Source organism: Scyliorhinus torazame, chromosome 19, assembly GCF_047496885.1.
Source record: "Scyliorhinus torazame isolate Kashiwa2021f chromosome 19, sScyTor2.1, whole genome shotgun sequence".
Taxonomy (NCBI): domain Eukaryota; kingdom Metazoa; phylum Chordata; class Chondrichthyes; order Carcharhiniformes; family Scyliorhinidae; genus Scyliorhinus; species Scyliorhinus torazame.
In genome coordinates, this window is record NC_092725.1 from 121,645,730 (window position 1) to 121,670,337 (window position 24,608).

The following is a 24,608-nucleotide window of genomic DNA, read 5'->3' on the forward strand; positions in this document are numbered from 1 at the left end:
CTTGAGACAATTCACACCTTTTTAACCTGGGATTACCCCTCTCTCTGGATCTGTAAAGACTAATTACCTGCAAATGGTCGCATTCAAAGTATCGTCTTGCATCTTTGACTTTGTCCATATATATGTTTCTTTAACCTACCTCTTCATTCACCTGAGGAAGGAGCAGTGCTCCGAAAGCTAGTGATTTGAAACAAACCTGTTGGACTTTAACCTGGTGTTGCAAGATTTCTTATGGTGCTCACCCCAGTCCAATGGCAGCATCTCCACATCATGATCTAAATGAATGACAGATCATGCTAAAAGGGTTAAACGGCCTCGTCCTGAACCTATATTCTTACATTTCTATATTCCTATGTTTACTTACTTACAGGGACATTTTGAAAACCTGGGAAATACAAAGAGAGAAGAAAATGACAAGTGATGTGAAGATACATATCCTCAAATACTTTCTGAACCTATTTAATGGAATCTTCCTTGTAAGTATATTGTTTAAATGCATTCACAGCATCAGAGGAGGTATGCAGACAAGCTCCTTGAGGCATTACGGATTGCCAGTGATTGTGAAAATTGTTCAAAGTTATATTGATTTTGATGTTTAATAGGAAGCAGGGAGGAAGAGTGGTTGTAACAGTCACGAGTCCCGGGTATATGGATAATCTGGAGTTACTGGTGAATTTAATGGCAGTACCATGTTTAAATATCTCGTCTTCATTTCTGGGTAACCAACCAGCCAGGGGGAATGAGAAGTTGGCCAATAGGACTGCTTATGCTGGAAGGTTGCAGCCAGGGATCAGAGAAGGAGGAAGACATTATAGAGGTCAGAAGGAGTTTGTGTTGTCCTTGGAGAGATTGGGTATTTTGGGAAATATGGAAAAGTCAATGGGGAGGGGTGGCAGAGCTATCAGAGTTTGGGGGAGATTGGAAATGCCCCAATCTAAGCAAAGGTTTGTGATCACGGAGAGGATCTGATTGTATGAAAACTGTTAACTGGAGGGATTAAGCACATACTCCTTCTGGCCCACAAGCAGTGCAGTCAAGGCACTTAACTGATGGATCCAGCCATTTTGCAGAAAGATTTCCCAAGCCCTCGTAAACCCGGTCTACAACATTAAAATTTTAAACTGGTCAAATTAATGGTATTTTGTCTCACTAATATGCTAAAATAATGGGCAAGCCTATGGACTCAATGCTTCTTTTAGATGGTATTTGCATTATTGAACTTCATTTGTTCCATTTGTAAAATACAAAGCTGTAAAACAAGATGATAAAGACAAAAAAGCACCAGCAATAAAATGGCACCTTGTACCACGGTGTTTTACATCTACGAGGACACCCAGATCCCTCTAACTACCAACATTTCCACATCTTTTATCATTTAAAAGCATCTGCTTTTCTTTTTTTCCATTTGCCATGCTCATACCCACTCACTTAACCTGACATTATCCCTTTGCAGTGTCTCTTTTAGTCCCTTTCACAGCTTACCCCTGAGCTTGCAGTCTGCTATCGAGTAATATTATTATAACCCACATGAGACCTACAGGGATGGACCAATTCGCATACGAGCTTCCCTGCTAAGAGGCGGGAGCCCATCAGAGGGGTGAGTGAACTCTAGCATAAAAGCCGGCCCAGATAGGAGCCGAGTATGAGTAGACCCGCTGGGATCTGAAGTGTACAATGCATATAGTTAACTTTATAATAAAATAAGTTTCTTTATGCTTCTCATTTTGGACTCCTCTGTCGTCACTGAATGTATATGGGCGTGCCCAAACGGGAACGCAGCATGGCCAGTAGATGCCGGAAGCCAGTACCCAGATCTTGCGAGGTGTCGTGATCAGGATCCCGCCCACAATTGGCGTGATCAAGTCTCGCATTTCTCAGTAGCTTTTAAACCCACTTTTGTGTGCTGACCCAGGATCTAGCAGGCTGCCAGAATCAATCGGCCTCTCCAGGGAGTCCCCAGCCAGCGCTGTTCAGCACTGGTCCACACACACGTGGACCAGGTGGAACAGCACTCTGGGGGTCTCCCGGGCCTTCGGAGGCCTCTGCGTAGTCAAGGACAAGGTAGGGTGGCCCCCTGGCCCTCCCTTGGAATGTGGGCACCTTGGTACTGACACCCTGGAACTGCCAAGGTTCTCGGCTGGCACTGCAAAGCTGGCAGGAGCACTGCCAGGGTGCCAGTGCCCGGGTGCCAGAGTGAGGCCATGCCCATGAAAGGAGGGTGGAGGGCGGGTGTGAAGGGTGGCGGAGTGTAGGGTGGGTATGAAGGGGTCTCTGGAAGGTGGGCGGGTGAACGGTGGAGATCTTGGAATGGGGGGTGACCCGAAAGGGGACGTGGGAAGGCCTGAAAAAGGGGGTCCCTCAGTGACCCCATAGCAGGGTGTCATCACTTGGGTGTGTGTGTGTGGGGAATGTCATTGCCCATGGGTGGGGGAGGTGGGGGACCCGCAGACCCTCTTAGAGATTGGGGCACCCTTTTAACATGGTGGCTCGATCCTTGAGGAGCTGGTCTGGCCAGTGAGTTCAGCTCCCCAGTGATGAAAATAATTCTAAGTGTGGGCTTGACTGGGAAGAAACTCCCTAGGGCCCAAAAATGTGTAGTTAGATAAAGGTGGGGAACTCGCCGACAGCCGGTGGGAAACCCCCAACAAAACCTGCCACAAATGAGACTTAGAAACCTTTCTGTTCGATCGACCCCATAATTTCTACTCATTTTAATCCCTTCACCAATCTTTCCTCAAACTATTGATCTTGGAAAGGCCAGATTGGTGGCACCCGGCCTGTTTATATTCTCAGGCAGCCCACAGGTTTCTATATTTGCATATAATTTCCAGAGTCATGGCAACACCTTTATTAAGTTTCAATTTTTAGGCCAGCACAGTGGCCCAATGATTAGCACTGCAGTCTCACAGCGCTGAGGTCCTAGGTTCGATCCCAGCTCTGGGTCACTGTCCATGAGGAGTTTGCACATTCTCCCCGTGTTTGCGTGGGTTTCGCCCACCATAACACAAAGATGTGTAAGGTAGGTGGATTGAACATGCTAAATTGTCCCTTAATTGGGGGGGAAAAATGAATTGACTACTCTAAATTTATAAAAAAGAAAGAAAATAAAAGTTTCAATTTCTACTTGAATATTGGCCAACTTCTGGTCCTTGGGTATCTCCCCAATCTCAGTAAACAACTAAATATATTTGCCAAGTTCCTTGTAACTGTCATTGACTCTCAATGATCTTGTGATGAATGATAAGATTGAATCTTGTGGTTCATCTCCTCTCAATGACTTATCATTTGCATTTTCTACACTATTATCAATTTACTTAATACGTTTCCCATTTTACCAGTCAGTTTGCTCTGGCACCTTGCATCATTTATTTGGAAGATTGTACTGAATAATTTGCAAACATTCATATCTGATGAGTCTGTGAGCTTTGCCCTTTTGAGCTGGTACAAGCATAGTAAAATGTAGTCCATCACAGTTTATTTAACTAACTTCCACACTTCTCCTCAATAGCCCTTGTTAGCTGCCTTAATTCATTTAAGTTTCTTCATCACTATTGCTCTATTGCTTGAAATTCCTTCTGCATTTGTTTTATGCTTTTATTTATGCACAAAGTCATTTTGACATTCTTGGATGTTATTTCATGGTTTCAAAGTGATATAGATATCATCTGGAGCTCTGAAAGTAAACAATTTCTCTGTAATTTCAGCCTCTAATCCCGAAATGAAGGTTTTATAGTTCCTCCGTCATGATAAAAATGTGCTCTCCTGAAGTTCAGCACTTGATTTATAATATTCTTGTTGGTAATCATCATTCCAATGAAAATATTAAGCTTGTTTTGCTGAAACGATCCTTCACTGCATATTTAACAATCATTTCTAATTCATTAATACATTCTAAATGTAATGATTTTTCTTTGTGCACTGGTTGCCAAATTGTATCAAAAGTTACGATTAGACTATCTTAGTAAATGCAGTTCCTTATTTGGATGAAAATAGTTTGATTTCCCACTTAGAAAAGCAATTCATCTATGATCACAGCTATTTATTTCTCTTGTCGGAGAAGAAAATACTAATGGAAGAAAAGTGTAAGGGAGAAGAAACATATTAAGTGGCTTCAAGTATCTATGTTCATTCAAGTGAAAAGTATATTTTACAGACAGAAGACAATTTTACTATAAGTGCAGCTATGCCACTTTGTAGGGTGAAATAATACATGACTAAGCTTTTTCTACATTTTTTGATTTAACATGTTCCAGTATTTACCTTCTTTCAGATTGTTGGAGCAATCATTTCAGTATGTGGCATTTGGATCTTATGGGATGAGAACAGCTTTATTAGCAAGTTGTGTGAGTACATTTTGTTATTATACACAAAAGGCTTCTGGAGAAAATTATAATGCAGGAGAGAGAACTTTAAAAGAGAGTTAAAACTTTAAATAGCTTCATTTAAGATACTTAACAATTTATGTGCATACTTCAAAAGAAATTAATTGTGATTAAGTGCAGTATATTTACCCATACTTCAATTCAAGCTTAATTTATTGTCATGCTTGTATATAATTACCAATAGAAAGTGGTGGAATACCATGCACCGAAAAAGGTTAATTTCTGGATCTCTGGATTTTGTCGATGAGAATTTATGATGACGGTTGATGTTTTATTTTAACAATTGAATGCACAATAATAAGCATTGCTCTCATTGCAAATTTGACAAGTTGTACAAACCGGAAGATAAATTTTCCGAATTTCTGTACTAACTGTTTTCTCAACTATTCAGTGTCTCCAGATCATCAAGATATCTTAAGCATTAGTGCCTACTGTTTTCTTGTGATTGGTATCACTGTTACCATTGTGTGCTTGGTGGGATGTATAGCAAGTATAAAAGAAGTGAAATTCTTGTTTATTCTGGTAAGTTTAGTGCACTTTGAAATCTCCTGGCATCAATGCAAAAATTATGTTCTGTACAGCCTCTTTTTTTATGATTGCATGTTTTTGCAAATAATTTATTCATATTATAGTTGGCAACAGCCTATTTCCCATTATTGGTCTTATACATTATTCCTGAAAAGATATCAGGTAACCCTTGGAAAAGAAAGAATTATATGATTGCTTATTAAGTATTTTGTCCCACCAGAATGACATCTCTATTTCTTATTTTCATTATGTCTAGATGAACCAAATTACAATTCTTCCCATGATGTTTATTGCTCTATACGATTCATAATTTTATTTAATTAAAGTATGTGGCTGTAATGTCTGAACTCCAGCGCAGTGTATCTGGGCATACCCCTAAAATGCAGTGGAGAACTCACCCCCCAAGCCCCCTCCGGGTAAGGATCGCATACTAATTGCCCAGGAAGTACAAACTTGCAATGGGCAATTGCCATCGACTGGAAACCATCCAAAAATGTGATTGAAATAGCAAATTTTGAATGGTTCCAACTGCGTTATAGCAGTAGTTACCCAGAAAGCGCTAAAATACTTTAAACCACTTCTTGCCTCTGGGTAAGCATAGCACTGACACATCCTGGCCCACCATGAAATTTCCTGACCCCCAAATGAACTCCTAAACTCCGCTGCACCTGGGGATATCCCTGACCCCTCCCCCCAAGGGTTAATTAACAATTCAATAGGTCTTTCTTTATTCATGCTGCGCTATTTATAATCAAACAGTATTGCTTAATTTCTCTTTTCATTCTCAGAATGACACATTTATTGCCCATATGCCTTCATATTCAGTACCTGTTGCTTTTACAACTGTGTTTTTGTTCTATTTTTTTTAATCGTCTGTTGCAGGCATTGCTGGCTATGCCAGCATTTATTGACCATCCCTATTTGCTCCTGTGAAATCAATGGCGAGCTGCTTTCTTGAACCACCGCAGTCCGTGTGGAACACCCACAGTGCTGTTAGGAAGAGAGTTGCAAGATTTTGACCCAGAGACAGTGATGGAATGGTGATATAGTTCCAAGTCATGCTAAATTGTCCCTTGGTGTGGGTGGAAACTGGAGCACAATAATCTGCTCACTGATGCTCAGATTGAAGTCAATGGAAATCAGGGCAAAAACACTCCACTGGTTAGAGTCATACCTAGCTCAAAGGAAGATGGTTGTGGTTGCTGGAGTTCAATTATCTCAGCTCCAGGACATCGATGCAGATAGTGTCCGAGGCCCAACCAACTTCAGCATTATGTCAGAAGTGGGGATGTCCGCTTATGATTGCACAATGTTCAGCATCTTTCGCAATTCTTCAGACACTGAAGCCGTCCATGTCCAAAGCAGCAAGTCCTGAACAACATTCAGTTGTGGCAAGTAACATTCATGGAAATGCCAGGAAATGACCATCTCCAACAAGAGAGAATCTGACCACCTCCCCTTGACATTCTTTTATTTTATTCGTTCATGAGCTATGAGTGTTGCTGGTTAGGCCTGCATTTATTGCCTATCCCTAATTGCCCTTGTTCAGAGGACATTTAAGAGTCAATCACATTTCTGTACATTTGGAGTCACATATAGGCCAGTTAAGGAGGGCAAATTTCCTTCCCAAAAGGAAATTAGTGAACCAGATGGGTTTTTACAATTGTCAACAAAGATTTCATGGTTAGACTTTAATTTCAGATTATAATTGAATAAAATTTCGCTGACTGCCATGGTGGGATTCAAGCCCGTATCATACACTGGCCCTGGGTTTATGGAATGCTAGTCCAGCGACAGTACCACTATGCACCATCTCCCCATAATGACAAATGGCATTAGCATCGCTGAATCCTCCACTATCATCATACTAGGGTTTGCCATTGTCCAGTAACTGAACTTCATCAGCCATGTAAATACTGCGACTACAAGAGCAGATCAGAGGCAGGGAATTCTGCAGAGAATAACTCACCTTCCAACTCTACAAATAAAGAAAGACCTGTCCACAACCTACAGGGCACATGTCAGGAGGGTGATGGATTAACCTCCAGTTGCTGGATGCGTACTGCTCCAACAACACTCAAGAAGATCAATACCATCTAGATCGAATCAGCTCACTTGATTGGCATCTCATGCACAACCTTAAACTTTTAATTCCGCCATCATCACAGTGGTTAGCACTGCTGCCTCACAGATCCAGGGACCCAGGTTCAATTCCGGCCTCAGTTGTGTGGAGTTTGCATTTTCTCCCCGTGTCTGCGTGGGTTTCCTCCGGGTGCTCCGGGTTCCTCCAAGGTCCAAAGATGTGCAAGTTAGGTGGATTGGCCATGCTAAATTGTCCCTTAGTGTCCAAAAGCTTTGGTGGGGTTACGGGGATAGGGTGGTGGTGTGGGCTTAAGTAGGGTGCTCTTTCCAAGGGCCGGTGCACACTCGATGGGCCGAATGGCCTCCTTCTGCTCTGTAAATTCTATAAATTAACAGCCTGTAGCCTGCCCAGAATGGACATTGAGACCAGCTCATTGACTTGGGCCGATGAATACTGGGCAGTGTAGCAGCTATTGGACCAGGAGTCAGGCAAGTCATGATGAAGGGTTTAGTGGGAGGTTTGGGAACGTTTTGGAGGTTAGAAGGGAGGTGGCAATTTCTCCGGGGGTAATTTTGACTCTGTTTAAATAGTTCAACAGGAATTATTCAGGAATGCTGTTGGAAGCACGTGCACTGATTTATCTCTTTTGTTTTCAGTACTTCTTATTTCTGGTCCTCATTTTCATTCTTCAAATTGCTACTGGACTGGCTATACTTTCACAACATAGCAAGGTAAGTGTATGTTCTGCTGTTGCGACTTGAAGACGTGACAATTAATTTACAGAATTATTGTAAGTTAATAAATGGAATAAACCAAAGTGAGGATGGTTGACCTTGAGCTCCAGTTTGTTGTATATTAAATTGGATCTTTTAAAATATACTCTTTTCCCATTTTATAAATAAAAAGATAATCATTAATAAACATTCTGATGATATTCTGTGCTATTGTGACAAACCTCGAGCAAAATCCTTGAACTCTTCTATCCATATTGTTAAAAACTTAATACAGCAATGTACGAATAGACCTTGTGTGGCATAATATTGAATGTGGGATAATTATATTCAGCCATTGTTACATCTCTCCAGCATTGTGATGCCAATTATTTACATTTAATATTTATATTATATTAATAGATGTAAGTCCGATATATTGTAGTATTGATTCTTTTAAATCAGTTCTGTTTTGCTTTGAGAAAAAAGTATTTTAGTGTCTGATAAAAGGCATGAATTATTTCCCATTCCATTCCTCTCAATTTTCAAATGGTTTTGAAAAATATTTGTTCCTCTAATGTTGCCCAATCCCTGACAGACAGCACTCAAAAACATTCTTTAGCAAAGAGACTGGCGACAGACCGAAAGACTGAATGACAGAAAGGTGCCTCTACTGCGGAAAGAAAAAAAAACAAAATCAGAAGATTAATATATTTTTTTATATTAAAAATAATATTAAATATATATAAAAATATAAAGAGTACCCAATTCATTTTTTCCAATTAAAGGGCAATTTAACCTGGCCAATCCACCTACCATGCGCATCTTTGGGTTGTGATGGCGAAACCCACGCAGACATGGGGAGAATGTGCAAACTTCACATGGACAGTGACCCAGAGCCGGGATTGAACCTGGGACCTCGGCGCCGTGAGGCAGTAGTGTTAACCACTGTGCCGCCGTGTTGCCCTTTCAGAAGATTAATATAACATCAAATAAAATCTAATGGGCCAGATTCTCCGTGTTTGATTCCCAGTGTTGACACCAATGGAGAATCCATGGACCTTCACGTTCGAAGAATCGGCGCCACATCTGCACCAATTCTGCTACTAACAAAGAACAAGAACAAAGAACAAAGAAATGTACAGCACAGGAACAGGCCCTTCGGCCCTCCAAGCCCGTGCCAACCATGCTGCCCGACTAAACTACAATCTTCTACACTTCCTGGGTCCGTTTGCCTCTATTCCCATCCTATTCATGTATTTGTCAAGATGCCCCTTAAATGTCACTATCGTCCCTGCTTCCACCACCTCCTCCGGTAGCGAGTTCCAGGCACCCACTACCCTCTGCGTAAAAAACTTGCCTCGTACATCTACTCTAAACCTTGCCCCTCTCACCTTAAACCTATGCCCCCTAGTAATTGACCCCTCTACCCTGGGGAAAAGCCTCCGACTATCCACTCTGTCTATGCCCCTCATAATTTTGTATACCTCTATCAGGTCTCCCCTCAACCTCCTTCGTTCCAATGAGAACAAATCGAGTTTATTCAACCGCTCCTCATAGCTAATGCCCTCCATACCAGGCAACATTCTGGTAAATCTCTTCTGCACCCTCTCTAAAGCCTCCACATCCTTCTGGTAGTGTGGCGACCAGAATTGAACACTATACTCCAAGTGTGGCCTAACTAAGGTTCTATACAGCTGCAACATGACTTGCCAATTCTTATACTCAATGCCCCGGCCAATGAAGGCAAGCATGCCATATGCCTTCTTGACTACCTTCTCCACCTGTGTTGCCCCTTTCAATGACCCGTGGACCTGTACTCCTAGATCTCTTTGACTTTCAATACTCTTGAGGGTTCTACCATTCACTGGATATTCCCTACCTGCATTAGACCTTCCAAAATGCATTACCTCACATTTGTCCGGATTAAACTCCATCTGCCATCTCTCCGCCCAAGTCTCCAAACAATCTAAATCCTGCTGTATCCTCCGACAGTCCTCATCGTTATCCGCAATTCCACCAACCTTTGTGTCGTCTGCAAACTTACTCATCAGACCCGTTACATTTTCCTCCAAATCATTTATATATACTACAAAGAGCAAAGGTCCCAGCACTGATCCCTGTGGAACACCACTGGTCACAGCCCTCCAATGAGAAAAGCATCCTTCCATTGCTACTCTCTGCCTTCTATGGCCTAGCCAGTTCTGTATCCACCTTGCCAGCTCACCCCTGATCCCGTGTGACTTCACCTTTTGTACTAGTCTACCTTGAGGGACCTTGTCAAAGGCCTTACTGAAGTCCATATAGACAACATCCACTGCCCTACCTGAATCAATCATCTTAGTGACCTCCTCGAAAAACTCTATCAAGTTAGTGAGACACGACCTCCCCTTCACAAAACCGTGCTGCCTCTCACTAATACGTCCATTTGCTTCCAAATGGGAGTAGATCCTGTCTCGAAGAATTCTCTCCAGTAATTTCCCTACCACTGAAGTAAGGCTCACCGGCCTGTAGTTCCCGGGATTATCCTTGCTACCCTTCTTAAACAGAGGAAGAACATTGGCTATTCTCCAGTCCTCCGGGACATCCCCTGAAGACAGCGAGGATCCAAAGATTTCTGTCAAGGCCTCAGCAATTTCCTCTCCAGCCTCCTTCAGTATTCTGGGGTAGATCCCATCAGGCCCTGGGGACTTATCTACCGTAATATTTTTTAAGACACCCAACACCTCGTCTTTTTGGATCTCAATGTGACCCAGGCTATCTACACACCCTTCTCCAGACTCAACATCGACCAATTTCTTCTCTTTGGTGAATACTGATGCAAAGTATTCATTTAGTACCTCGCCCATTTCCTCTGGCTCCACACATAGATTCCCTTGCCTATCCTGTGGTGGGCCAACCCTTTCCCTGGCTACCCTCTTGCTTTTTATGGACGTGTAAAAAGCCTTGGGATTTTCCTTCACCCTATTTGCCAATGACTTTTCGTGACCCCTTCTAGCCCTCCTGACTCCTTGCTTAAGTTCCTTCCTACTTTCCTTATATTCCACGCAGGCTTCGTCTGTTCCCAGCCTTTTAGCCCTGACAAATGCCTCCTTTTTCTTTTTGACGAGACCTACAATATCTCTCGTCATCCAAGGTTCCCGAAAATTGCCGTATTTATCCTTCTTCCTCACAGGAACATGCCGGTCCTGAATTCCTTTCAACTGCCACTTGAAAGCCTCCCACATGTCAGATGTTGATTTGCCCTCAAACATCCGCCCCCAATCTATGTTCTTCAGTTCCCGCCTAATATTGTTATAATTAGCCTTCCCCCAATTTAGCACATTCAACCTAGGACCACTCTTATCCTTGTCCACCAGTCCTTTAAAACTTACTGAATTGTGGTCACTGTTACCGAAATGCTCCCCTACTGAAACATCTACCACCTGGCCGGGCTCATTCCCCAATACCAGGTCCAGTACCGCCCCTTCCCTCGTTGGACTGTCTACATATTGTTTTAAGAAGCCCTCCTGGATGCTCCTTACAAAATCCGCCCCGTCTAAGCCCCTGGCACTAAGTGAGTCCCAGTCAATATTGGGGAAGTTGAAGTCTCCCATCACCACAACCCTGTTGTTTTTACTCTTTTCCAAAATCTGTCTACCTATCTGCTCCTCTATCTCCCGCTGGCTGTTGGGAGGCCTGTAGTAAACCCCCAACATTGTGACTGCACCCTTCTTATTCCTGATCTCTACCCATATAGCCTCACTGCCCTCTGAGGTGTCCTCTCGCAGTACAGCTGTGATATTCTCCCAAACCAGTAGCGCAACTCCGCCTCCCCTTTTACATCCCCCTCTATCCCGCCTGAAACATCTAAATCCTGGAACGTTTAGCTGCCAATTCTGCCCTTCCCTCAACCAGGTCTCTGTAATGGCAACAACATCATAGTTCCAAGTACTAATCCAAGCTCTAAGTTCATCTGCCTTACCCGTAATACTTCTTGCATTAAAACATATGCACTTCAGGCCACCAGACCCGCTGTGTTCAGCAACTTCTCCCCGTCTGCTCTGCCTCAGAGCCACACTGTCCCTATTCCCTAGTTCTCCCTGAATGCTCTCACCTCCTGACCTATTGCTCCCGTGCCCACCCCCCTGCCATACTAGTTTAAACCCTCCCGTGTGACACTAGCAAACCTCGTGGCCAGGATATTTATGCCTCTCCGGTTTAGATGCAACCCGTCCTTCTTATACAGGTCACACCTGCCCCGGAAGAGCTCCCAGTGGTCCAGATAATGGAAACCCTCCCTCCTACACCAGCTGTTTAGCCACGTGTTTAGCTGCTCTATCTTCCTATTTCTAGCCTCACTGGCACGTGGCACAGGGAGTAATCCCGAGATTACAACCCTCGAGGTCCTGTCTTTTAACTTTCTGCCTAGCTCCCTGAACTCCTGCTGCAGGACCTCATGCCCCTTCCTGCCTATGTCGTTAGTACCAATATGTACAACGACCTCTGCCTGTTTGCCCTCCCCCTCCAGGATGCCCTCTACCCGTTCGGAGACATCCTGGACCCTGGCACCAGGGAGGCAACAAACCATCCTGGAGTCTCTTTCACGTCCACAGAAGCGCCTATCTGTGCCCCTGACTATAGAGTCCCCTATTACTATTACTCTTCTGCGCTTTGACCCTCCCTTCTGAACATCAGAGCCAGCCGTGGTGCCACTGCTCTGGCTGCTGCTGTTTTCCCCTGATAGGCTATCCCCCCCAACAGTATCCAAAGGGGTATATCTGTTCGAGAGGGGGACAAACACAGGGGATTCCTGCACTGACTGCCTGCCCTTTCTGGTGGTCTCCCATTTCTCTGCCTGCACCTTGGGTGTGACCACATTTACATAACTGCGATCTATGATGCTTTCCGCCACCTGCATGCTCCTAAGTGCATCCAATTGCTGCTCCAACCGAACCATGCGGTCTGTGAGGAGCTCCAGTTGGGTGCACTTTCTGCAGATGAAGCCATCCGGGACGCTGGAAGCCTCCCGGACATGCCACATCTCACAGTCAGAGCACAGCACCCCTCTAACTGACATTGCGTCAATTAATTAAAATTAAAATTAAAATCTTTTTTTTTTTTTGAATATTTTTTTTAAAATTTCAAAGTTACTGTTAACTATCTGTTTCCTAGCACGAGATTTCTAATAGAAATGCGAAAGCTAAATATAGTACTCTCCGATCTCTGGCTTAGATATCCCTCTAAATTATAATTAAGTAATTATGTTTAATTAGTTACCAATGCTCAATTTTTTTTAAATTTAGTGTAGAATCCCAACCAGCCACTCAGGCCACAGCTTTTCTGTGATGTCACTTCAGTTTCCCTCCGACACACACACAATTTGAAAAAGGTACAAAAGTAAAAATGAGTAAAAATCACTTACTTACCTTCTTAGTGTTAATAATAAAATATGGTACTTACTTCACACCAATGGGTTTTATTATTAGGTTAGAGGAGGAGGGCGGGTGGGGGACACTACACGTGTAGTGTCTCTGGTTTCCTCTCCACCAGAATTTATTAGTGAGGGTCTTCCCAGAAGTCCGCGGGTCGAACTTCCTGTTCCCGCCTTAAATACTAAAATATTTTTAAAAAACAGAAAAGAGGGACCGAAAACGGGACCAGGTAAGTGTTTTTAAAGGACAGACTTACCTCCCAGCAATCCCAGAAGGCCCCTGCGCACCGCTCCCGCCGAAATTCAAAGGGCTGCTCCTGCAAAGGTCAGGGTTTTTAAAGTAAATACTCACCACCTCCCAGAAGGCCCCTGCGCACCGGTGAGGGGCTAGCACCGGCGCCGCGTGAAACACCATCGAAACACACGAAAAACGGTGCGGGAATCGCCAGGTCCATGACGGACACCCACAGGGCTGACAAGCTGCAGCCACGCTTAAACAATAGCCCCCCCACACACACACACACACTCACACTGATCGGGGCCGAAAAGATGGGACAGGCTGTGCTGGAGTGCCCATACATCTGATTGGTTGGCTGGGGCCAGAGGCTCCCAGGGAGTGCCCAGGGGGGGGTCATGTATACGACCCAGGGCACCAGGTTTAAAGCGGGCTGTCAGTGGCATGAGCAGCCACATGGCTGCCTTGCCAGCTGCGGTAATGGTGTTGCATACCCGTCCACCCCGACCCCACAGCCCACCTCCTGACCACCCTCCATTACTCCCCCCAGCCCTGGCAGAAGCACCCCCCTCCCGGCCAGCGACACGGCTGTCGGCGAAGTATGGCAGTGGTGGGCACTGTCCGTACACCCACTCTCTCTCTCTCAGTCAGCATCACACCAGGTTCACGTTTTGTGAGAGCACACGTGGAGCGCGCCGTCAGGAACCCGACCCATAGGAGGCAGAGAATCGTGGGTGAGCGCACTAATGATATGCGAACGGTGTTGTATCTACGCACGCCAAGCGTCACATTGATGCCGTTTTTGAGGAGGCGATTCAGCATCAAACCGGCGCTTGCTGCAATTTCGGAGCGGATCTATTCTCTGCCCGATCGCACACCCCAATTTCGGTGCAGCTAACGGGGAATCCCGCCCAATGTGTCTCAGAACCATAGTGAACTTACAGATCAACCAAACTTTACCTGGTCTGTGACATTATCAGAAACAGTTGGTATGGTTACATAGCACTTTCTGACTCATTTTTCCATATTTAGTGGGTGGACTGTTTCTCTCCCATATGGCAAAAAACACTCAATGATGTTACAGGAGGGTATTAAATTAACTTCAGTGAATTAATCATCAGTGCTTTAATTAGAGTAAAATGTTTGGGTTCTTTATTTTACTTCTGTCACTCTATCATGCACGTAGGAAATTAATTGCCAGTTTGTAATACCTTTCAAAAGCCTGCTTCTGAGTCAGTGTTTTGTATCAAGAAGCAACTGATATCCAGCAAATTAATACAGAACGAATGAACAGAACCACAACACCTAGACTCACCACATATGTTTTAACATTACTGATTTAATTGCTAGTCACAAATGTCTCAGTTTCAGAGTCTTTTTTTGTGCAGCTAGAAAAGGATTATCTTCCAGCTCTGTGGTGCTGCTGGACTTTGAAAGAAAGTTAAATCCATATATATTTAATTTTAACAGATCGTAACTGCGATGGATTTGAAAACCATTGAAATTATTAAACATTATGGCAATGACAGCTTTTCAAAAGATTCAAAATTTCATCTTTTGGATGTCATACAGAAAGAAGTAAGTTTACAAAAATAAAACATACAAACAACAATAATGAAAATGTTTTAAGCAACAGGATCACTCCTTTTGACATTGTTACTGTACTGTACTTGATTACTTTTAAGAATTATATGCCGATATGGAACAAAATCTTCATTAACATACAGTCTGCAAGCACGTCTTGATCACCGAGATGTGCTTTGGAGTAGTAGCTCCTGCTGGCAGCATATTACAATACAATACACATCCAAGCAGACAGCACATCCCTCCAATGTTAGTCACACTATAATAACTCTACTGAGCACCTTACTTCCATGCCGGCATTTCAATATGCAGTTTTCAAGCATACAAGTTTACCTTTTTATTCTGATGCCTCGTTTGCCAGTTCTTGTCAAACCTGGCTACCGTCCACTTGGCTCCAGGTCTCTCAAGGCTCAAGCTCTATATGGCTGCACTCGGGATTGCTACCTGTTCTCTCTTCCTTCAGATAGATATGATGTGGAGATGCCGGCGTTGGACTGGGGTGAGCACAGTGAGAAGTCTTACAACACCAGGGTAAAGTCCAACAGGTTTGTTTCGATGTCACTAGCTTTCGGAGAGGAAGGAGCAGCACTCCGAAAGCTAGTGACATCGAAACAAACCTGTTGGACTTTAACCTGGTGTTGTAAGACTTCTTACTGTTCAGATAGATAGTCAGGGATCTTCCTCGCGAGTCTCTGCTTCCTACCTGAAGGTCTGCTTACATTGCACTCAGATTCTGTTGGCCCTTAAACTCAATTTCCATGGCTTCGCAGGGAGAGAAATCTTTCTAATCCAAAAAGTGCAGGACCCTAATTTGCATAGTTCGATAGCCCTTACTTCGGGAGAAAAGGTTGCTTGCCCATTTACAGGCTCAAATGAATTAAAAGGACAAAGGGCAAAGTTTGAATGGGACCAACTGTAATTTTTCTGCAACAATAATTTAGACTCCATTTACCTCCAACTCTGCCATATTTCAACACCCTTTTTTGCTTCAAAAGCCCAAAGAGGTCCTGCTGGACCACAGTATCGCTGACTCAGATGACCTTTTTCTTTACTCCGAGACCCCATGACTCCATCATTACTTACAAATGCCTACCATATCCTCAGTGACCCCACATCCCATACTACCCTCGGACCTTGAGAAGATCTTCAACTCCTGGGACCCAGCATCCTCTCCCAATGATTTCAATAGCTAAACCTACCCCATCTTCCAGAACCATCCTCGCCAGCGTTTTTTGTGAAACCCTCCCAATACCCCTGAACCCTTGCACCCCAAAGTATTACTGGACCTTAGAAATCCACCCCAGTGCTGCCAGATATTGAGCTCACCCCAAAGTGGAGAAGTTAGCATCCTTGATACCAACACTTTAGAATCATAGAATCAGTGCAGAAGGAGGCCATTCGGCCCATCGAGTATGCACTGACCCTCCGGAAGAGCACCCTACCTAGGCCCATGCCCCCATCCTATCGCCAGAACCCAATAACCCAACCGAACCATTTGGACTCAAATGGGCAATTTAGCATGGCCAATCTACCTCAGCTGCACATTTTTGGACTGTGGAAGGAAACGGGAGCACCCAGAGGAAACCCACGCAGACACAGGGAGAACATGCAAACTCCACACTGACAGTCGGTCAAGGTCGGAATCAAATCTGGGTCTCTGGCGCTATGAGGCTGCAGTGCTAACCACTGTGCCACCATGACGCTACCATGCCACCCGTTGCATATTAATTCTACTTTATTCATCGGGCGCAATCCAACAGCCACGCTGCACCAGAAAAGCAGCTCGCCACGGCACAGCGTGGCAGATGAAAGCCGGGAGACCCTGCTCCCGGGATCTACCTGGCTCACAACGCCTCACGAGATCCAACGCAATCTCGCGAGGCAATGTGATGTAAATCCCGCCCATTGTGGGCAAGATCACTTTTTGGCAAATCTGCATATTAGAGCAAGGCAGCTAGCCTCACTCTACTTTGCAGATTCCGCTGAGGCTTTGGTATTCATCCCCTTCACTTCGGGGACCTCGAGCGAGTGCTGTTCAGCACTTGGGGCCAGACGGAGCAGCACTCGTGGGCGTCTCCCAGGGGATCGGAGCCCCCAGCTGCATGCCCTTTGGGCAGGGTGGTGCCCTGGCACTGCTGGTGCCACCTGGCAGTAGCCCCTTTGCATCCTGGCAGTGCCAGCTGGGTGCCAGCCTAGCATTGCCAAGGTGCCTCGGTGGCACTTACAGCTGACATGGGGACTGCCAAGGTGCCAGTTTGGCACTGCCAATGTGCCAAGCCGGAATTTTATGCATGCGCAATCGGGCAGGGGTTGCCCCTGAGTGGGTGTTGGGAGCGGTGTGGGTGGGCCGAGTATTATATTATTATTATTATGATAATGTAAGTCATATTGACTAGTCATGTGTTTCTCGGCACTGCAAGCGCCGGAAAACACGCGGCTAAACGTGCTCGCTAAGAGACTTTGTTCCAATTTGAGTTCATCGCGCCCTTAGAAACACTGATAAACAGAGTGAACAGCAGTACAGATCTACTCATAAAATAAATAAATATTGATTGCTAACACTTTTCAAATATTATTTGTTTTGTATCCTAGTTTCAGTGTTGTGGATATTACAATTCCACAGATTGGGAACAGAATGATCTAATTTTGTCGACTAAGACACTGCCTTGCTCATGCAGCAATTATACTGTAGCTGATTTTACTTTCCCCTGTACTGTCACAGAGAGCAACTACATATACCCAGAGGTAAGGTGCTAAAATAGTTTTAATTTCTCCACAAATACCAATTGAAGTACACCTGGAATATCGTACGCAGTTTTGTTCTCCTTATCTGAGGAAGGATGTTCTTGCCAAGGAGGGAGCGCAGCGAACATTAACCAGACTGATTCCTGGAATGGTGGGACTGACATATGATGAGAGATCGGGTCGGTTAGGATTATATTCGCTGGAGATTAGAAGAATGAGGGGGGAATCATAGAAATCATTGAAATTCTAACATGACTAGACAGGGCAGATGCAAGAAGGATGTTCCCGATGGCGGGGGAGCCTAGAACCAGGGGGGGGGGGGGGGGGGGATCATAATCTAGGGGTACGAGGTAAACCAGTTCGGACTGAGATGAGGAGACATTTCTTCACTCAGAGAGTGGTGAGCCTGTGGAATTCGCTACCGCAGAAAGCAGTTAAAGCCAAAATATTGTATGTTTTCAAGAAGGAGTTAAATATAGCTCCTGGAGATAAAGGGGTCAAAGGATATGGTGGGAAAGCAAGAAGGTTACTGAGTTGGATGGTCAGCCGTGATCATAATGAATGGAGGAGCAGCTTTGAAGGGCAGAATGGCCTACTCCTATTTTCTATGTTTCTATGAAGTGAAAGATTATGGGCTGAATTCTCCGCCATTGGGATTCTCCGTTTTGTGGCATCCCGGGGGTATCCCGACGGCGTGGGGCTGCCCCAAAATAGGAAACCCCATTGACCAGCCGGTGCAAATCTGGTGCAGCGGGACAGAGAATCCCGCCCGATAAATTTACATATGTGGAATATAAATTCATCATATAATCTCATATTATATATAGACCTGTATAAGTCCCTTTATCATATCTCGTCAGCAATGTGATTGGGTTTCCAATACTGATTACTCTGCATTTGTTAATAGGCTGATTTGTATTTGTTCAGTAGCAATGCAGAGCAAAAACAGACTGTGTTCATGACTCAGAAAGAGCGGGAAAACACTGTTCTCAACCATATAAACGTTTAACTTTGAGGCGTGAGGAATGAAGAGAGGTGACTAGGCGAGGAGGGAGAGACAGAGGCTGCTTAGGTGCAAAAGGCGAACAGGTTTACGACGCACCCCAGGATAGGCCGCAACAGTCAGGTGCAATGCTTCAAAGGTCACCACGAGGTGAGGACAGCCGCCATGCGGAGCAGACGAGGAGAGCAAGCAACTTGAACAGGATAGGCCAGTAACAGAGAGGTGCAAGGCGCCGAAAGCCACCACGAGGTGAGGTCAGTCACTATGGGGAGCAGGCAACTCGAACAGATTTGCGACTCGATCAGGACAGGCCAGCAACAGAAAGGTGCTGAAAGCCACCGTGAGGTGAGGTCAGTCGCCGAGGGTCGCGGCAGGCCAGGACAGCAGGGGACTCGCCCATGGCTGAGGGCAGGCCAGCAACAGTGATGCATGAGGCGCCGAAAGCCACCACGAGGTGAGGTCAGCTGCCCAGTGGAGCAGGGAGGTGAGCAGGTTTACGACTTGACCCAGGGCAGACCAGCAATGGCGAGGCGCAAGGCTTGATGCCCCAAATCAAGCCTTAGCCACAAGGAGTCCAAAGAATCCGTAGTGTCCATACAGTACAGAAGGAGGCCATTCGGGCTATCGAGTCTGTACCGAAGCTCCAAAACAGCTCCTGCACCGGACTGGCCCATTCTGGCCTGTGCTGCAGCAATGTCATCAGCTTATTTTTCCATCTCATAGCTCATCAGCAAGTTCCATGTTTGCTCGCCTCGAGCCTCACACATCGAAATACCGACCATCTTTACCATAATTCTGACAAGAGATTAAGCTTTGATTTCAATTCAGCAATTACTCACAGGCAGGATTTACTAGTTAAAAAGCAGTGATCAATTTGTGTATTATTGTAGCTTCCTCCTTTGTGTCCTGTGGGTCGAGGGTGGGTGTGGTCGGAAGGGTACGAGATTGTGGGGGGAGGGGCGCAGAAATGAAGGTGGATGTGGGACCCCACCAACTGCAAATCCACCTCTGCCTTCACTTGTTCACTGGGAGAATGAAATCCTGCCCTGTTTGTTGACCTGAAAAGCTCATTGTAGGCACCCATGAAGACAAAAAAAGTTTATACAACTGATTTACCATATTTGCAAAAAAGTAGAGATTTCTAAAAAGAAAACTTTAAATTTACAATTCTTAAATTTAAGATCTTTATTGTGCAATTTGCAGTTTGAGGATGACCAGTTTAGGGGCGGCATGGTGGCACAATAATTAGCACTGCTGCCTCACAGCTCCAGGGTCTCAGGTTCAATTCCAGCCTCGTGCGACTGTGTGGAATTTGCACTTTCTCCCCGTGTCGGCATGGGTTTCCTCCTGTTTCTCCGGTTTCTTCCCAAAGACCAAAGATGTTAGGTGGATTGGCCGTGATAAATTGCCCCTTAGTGCCAAAAGATTAGGTGGGGTTTGTGGGTTACGGGGATAGGGTGGAGGCATGGGCTTAAGTAGGGTGCTCTTTCCACGGGCTAGTGTAGACTCGATGGGCTGAATGCCCTTCTTCTGCACTGTGAATTCTATGCCCCACATCATCCAACTTTTGTTTTGAGCGGCACGGTAACATAGTGGTTAGCACTGTTGCTTCACAGCTCCAGGGTCCTACATTCGATTCCCAGCTGGGGGTCACTGTCTGTGCGAAGTCTGCACGTTCTCCCCATGTCTGCAGGTGCTCCGGTTTCCTCCCACAGACCAAAGATGTGCAGGTTAGGTGGATTGGCCATGCTAAATTGCCCTTAGTGTCCAAAAAGGTTAGGTGGGGTTACTGGGTTACGGGGATAGTGGGGGGAAGGTGTGGGCTTAAGTATGGTGCCATGATCCCTACCCTACTAACTAACACATCGGGGGTGATGCCCGCCCTGCAGACATTTAATGGCCATTGGCTGTAAATAGACTGGAGGCTATATCTCAGGGGCAAGAAAACCCACTTCAGAGAGTCAACAACCAATCAGAGGCTGGCATCTCTCCAGTGCTGGCAACAATACTGGGAGTGATCACCATTGCAGGCACTGCACCTAGGACTAGAAGGGGTGAGCTGCACTTGATTGGCAATGGCAGGTGAGTCCAAGTTTCTTTAAGGACAGAGTTGGCAGTCCCTGGAGGGGGCGAAGGGTGGAGTGCTGGCGATTAAGTGGCCCTGGGGAGAGGGGAACGTGGAGAGGTAATGTCTTATGGGTGGCCCTCCAATGGGCCCATTGTTAAGCAGGGATCCCTTCTCCCCACCTGCCACCAGCTCGCACCAGGAAACGTGCTGGGCAGTGTTCTTGTTATGGGTATCTCCTTCTACTGGTTAAAACATGCCCATTAAAACACGCTCAACTGACCTATTAGTGGGCAGGCCACCCAATGTCACTTCCTCGTAAAATTGGGATCGGTAGTCAGCAGAAGGGCACCTGCTGGATCTTACGTGCCCCCATCATCAAGCCCACCGATGTGGGGAGCATATATAATCAGCTATTTAAAAAACAACCTTTGCACTGGAGCTGCCTGAAATAACCTGCTGTGAAAACTCTGCTGAATCCATGCCGATTCAGTTCAGGCACATCTTGAATGCTCATGCCAGCACCATTTTCTGTTAAAGCTAGAAGTCTAATGTTGACATGATGAGTCAGATTTGGATTTGCTACCAAATCTTCTCTTGGCCACTCAGTTCCCAACATGACTTTCCTTATTCTGTTATCATTACAAATATTAAGTGGTTTATGATTTGCAGGTTAAAAATCAGCCTGTCTGTGGGTGTAGCCAGGTGATATACCATTACTTGGTTAAGAAATATACTCTTGGGGCTCAGCGTGGGGAAGGGAGCGCATGTGAGTTAACCAGGGTGCTTTGGTACTCCAATTTCCTTCCCTTATTCAAGGGAAGGTCCTGCCTTTGTTCCTGCAATCACCGGCAAGACTTGAAAAGCAGCTACGTGTGAAATAGGAAGTAAGTTGATCAAGGCGACAAATGTGAAATATTTCATTTAGTTGGTAATATTAGGTGCTGATCATCAAGACTGTTAAAAAAATGTCCTTTTATGCACAGATTGATTGTTTAAATATATGTGGTGCTTCTGGTATACAGCATGACCAAGTGCACATCTTATCTTACAGGGCTGCCGCACAGAAATAAAACAATGGCTCAATAACAACATTTTTACTGTTCTTGGAGCTACTGCTGCTCTTATCATAATACAGGTAACTTAAGTAATTTTGCATTCAAATATCAGGATCCATAGAATCCCTGCAGTGCAGAAGGAGGCCATTCAGTCCATCGAGTCTGCACCAACCCTCTGAAAGAGTACTCCACCTATCCCGTAACCTGCATTGTTCATGGCTAATCCACCTAACCTGCACATCTTTTGGACATGAAAAGGCAATTTTAAGCACGGCCAATCCACCTAACCTGACTGTGGAAGGAAACTAGAGCACCCGGAGGAAAACCACACAGAAGAATGGTTAGGCAGCAAGGTAGCACAAGTGGATAGCACTGTGGCTTCACAGCGCCAGGGTCCCAGGTTCGATTCCCCGCTGGGTCACTGTCTGTGTGGAATCTGCACGCTCTCCCCGTGTCTGCGCGGGTTTCCTCCGGGTGCTCCGGTTTCCTCCCACGGTCTGTAGATGTCCAAGTTAGGTGGATTGGCATTATCTTTTTATTAAAACAATAAAAATATATACAAGGCCAAACGGTACAAACACTCAATTTGTGTTGGATAAACAGGGTACCCTCCCCTCAATGTACAGGGAGGGGGGTGGATACTCTGATTATTAAAACAGTTCACAACGCGTTTCTACAAAAATCAAATGGTACAAGCACTAAACTTTGTGCTGGAGGGACCAGATACCCTTGCTTCTGTACCAATAGAAGGGAAAGGAAGGGGGTGGTGGGGAGAGAGGGGAAAGGAGGGTGTTGGGGAGGGAGGGAGCGGGTGGATTGGTCATGATAAATTGCCCTTAGTGGCCAAAAAGGTGAAGAGGGGTTATTGGGTTATGGGGATAGGGTGGAAGCGAGGGCTTAAGTGGAACGGTGCAGACTCGATGGGCCAAATGGCCTCCTTCAGCACTGTATGTTCTACGTGCACAGACACTCACCCAAGGCCGGAATCAAACCCAGCTCCCTAGCGATGTTAGGCAGCAGTGCTAACCACAGCTCCACAGTGCCGCCCTCGGATCTGGGCTTAAGTTACTAAAATTTCCCATCAATTAAGCGTGAACTTGTTGTTCAAGGAAAGAAACACTTTCGACATAAGGTAAGTGCCACCAAATCTTCTCTTGGCCACTCAGTTTCCAACATGATTTTCCTTATTCCTGGTATCATTACAAATATTAAGTGGTTTATGATTTGGTTTCCACTTTGAATACTATTTTGAGCTCGCTTCGGATAACTTGTAGCCTGTTCCGAATTGGAAATGGTTTCAACTACTTATGAGTGACTTAGGGCTACGTTTCTCTTAAAGACTCCATTTACACTAAAGCACATAATTGGATAAGTACATCTCTCTTTTGCACAGGCTGTTCCACCTTCTCTTCTTCTCAGTCTCTTGCACATGACCGCTGATGTCACTGTTACATCATGATTCACATCACTATCTCATTATCATAACTATTAACCCATTATCCTACATCTCCCCCAAGTATAATCTCAACTTTTTAAAATAACAATCTTAAACAATCTACACTGTATTCTCAAACTTTAACCCTCCGCCACCCGTGACCCACCCCCGCCCCTTCATTGTCATAAAGGGCTTCAATCTTCGACAGTGTTCTTGGCTCCCTTGGAGGGTGTTGTGGACCTATGCGGTCACTCATATTTTCCACGGAAATCAAAATCATAGGTGGAGTGGGATTAGCAGCTTTCCACGACTGCTGGTAACTGGGCTGTAATCGCTATAATGACAGAATTGTAAGGGTTGTGCACCCGTTTTCAATGAAAGACTGTCTCAAGGGAGAAGAAATCAGGACATGGACAATTGCAGTGTCTTGAACAGAAAGAAGAAAACTAACATTCCCTCTGGAATTGTGAGCTCCCTTTTAGCACACTGAAAGCCTTGGAGAATGAAGGGCTGGATTCTCCATTATTGGGGCTATGTCCCCACACCGGAGTCAAAATGGTATAGTTTTACTCCTGAAAATCCTGGATTAAAGGGACACGAATTCCCAGCCTTGCAGGGGGCTAGCAGGGATAGGGAATATATCTCGCAGCTTTTGCTGCAGATATGGGCCCCCGCACTTCCGGGTCAGAGGCCGCGCATGCGCACAACGGCAGTCTCCAGCGGCCGCGCTGTGCTCCATGGCAGATCCGGACCGTGGAGCTGGACTCGAAAAAGAGACCCCCCCCCCTCCCCCGATATGCCGCACGCCCGACCCAAAACCCGCGCACAATCATTCCCTGGCCTCCAATCGGCCCGCCCCGACCAGGGCGGCCGCGGACTGAACAAGTACCCTGACTGGCTGGCGCACATTAGTTCCACGCCATCGGGACTTCGGCCGGTCGGAGGCGGAATTTTGATGCCCGGAGAATCGGCGAACCAGTGGCGGTCCCGATGTCTGCATCAAACTGGATTCTCCGCCCCGGCGCCGGCTGAGATTTTGGCGTCGGGGTGCTGAGAATCCAGCCCGAAGTATCTTCGACAATACCTCCCGCTGCCTTGGAAATGCGGGCAGCATATTCAAAGACCCCTCCAACCCGGCTCATTTCCCTTCCAACTTCTTCCATCAGGCAGGAGATACAAGAGCCTGAGAACACGCACACAACAGGTTCAAAAACAGCTTCTTCCCCACTGTTACCAGATTCCTGAAACACCCCCTTATGGACTGAACTGATCTCTTCACACTTCTCTATTGAGAAGTACTAATTCTGTATGCTCGCCTGATGCCTTCGCATATGTATTTACATTGTATATTTATGTATGTCCTATAT

General features: G+C 45.5%; 1 protein-coding gene across 3 annotated transcripts in view; it reads left to right on the plus strand.

The window, feature by feature from the left end:
* The window catches only part of LOC140396478 (CD82 antigen-like), a 51,547-nt gene that overhangs the window by 9,468 nt on the left and 17,471 nt on the right, over positions 1 to 24,608 (plus strand). For all 3 annotated transcript variants that reach the window (XM_072485142.1, XM_072485144.1, XM_072485143.1), the window contains exons 2-8: positions 371 to 476; positions 4,271 to 4,343; positions 4,774 to 4,904; positions 7,650 to 7,724; positions 14,822 to 14,929; positions 17,528 to 17,680; positions 21,803 to 21,886. In XM_072485142.1, the coding sequence (XP_072341243.1) occupies positions 371 to 476; positions 4,271 to 4,343; positions 4,774 to 4,904; positions 7,650 to 7,724; positions 14,822 to 14,929; positions 17,528 to 17,680; positions 21,803 to 21,886 (730 nt within the window). The remainder of the gene's footprint in view (positions 1 to 370; positions 477 to 4,270; positions 4,344 to 4,773; positions 4,905 to 7,649; positions 7,725 to 14,821; positions 14,930 to 17,527; positions 17,681 to 21,802; positions 21,887 to 24,608) is intronic.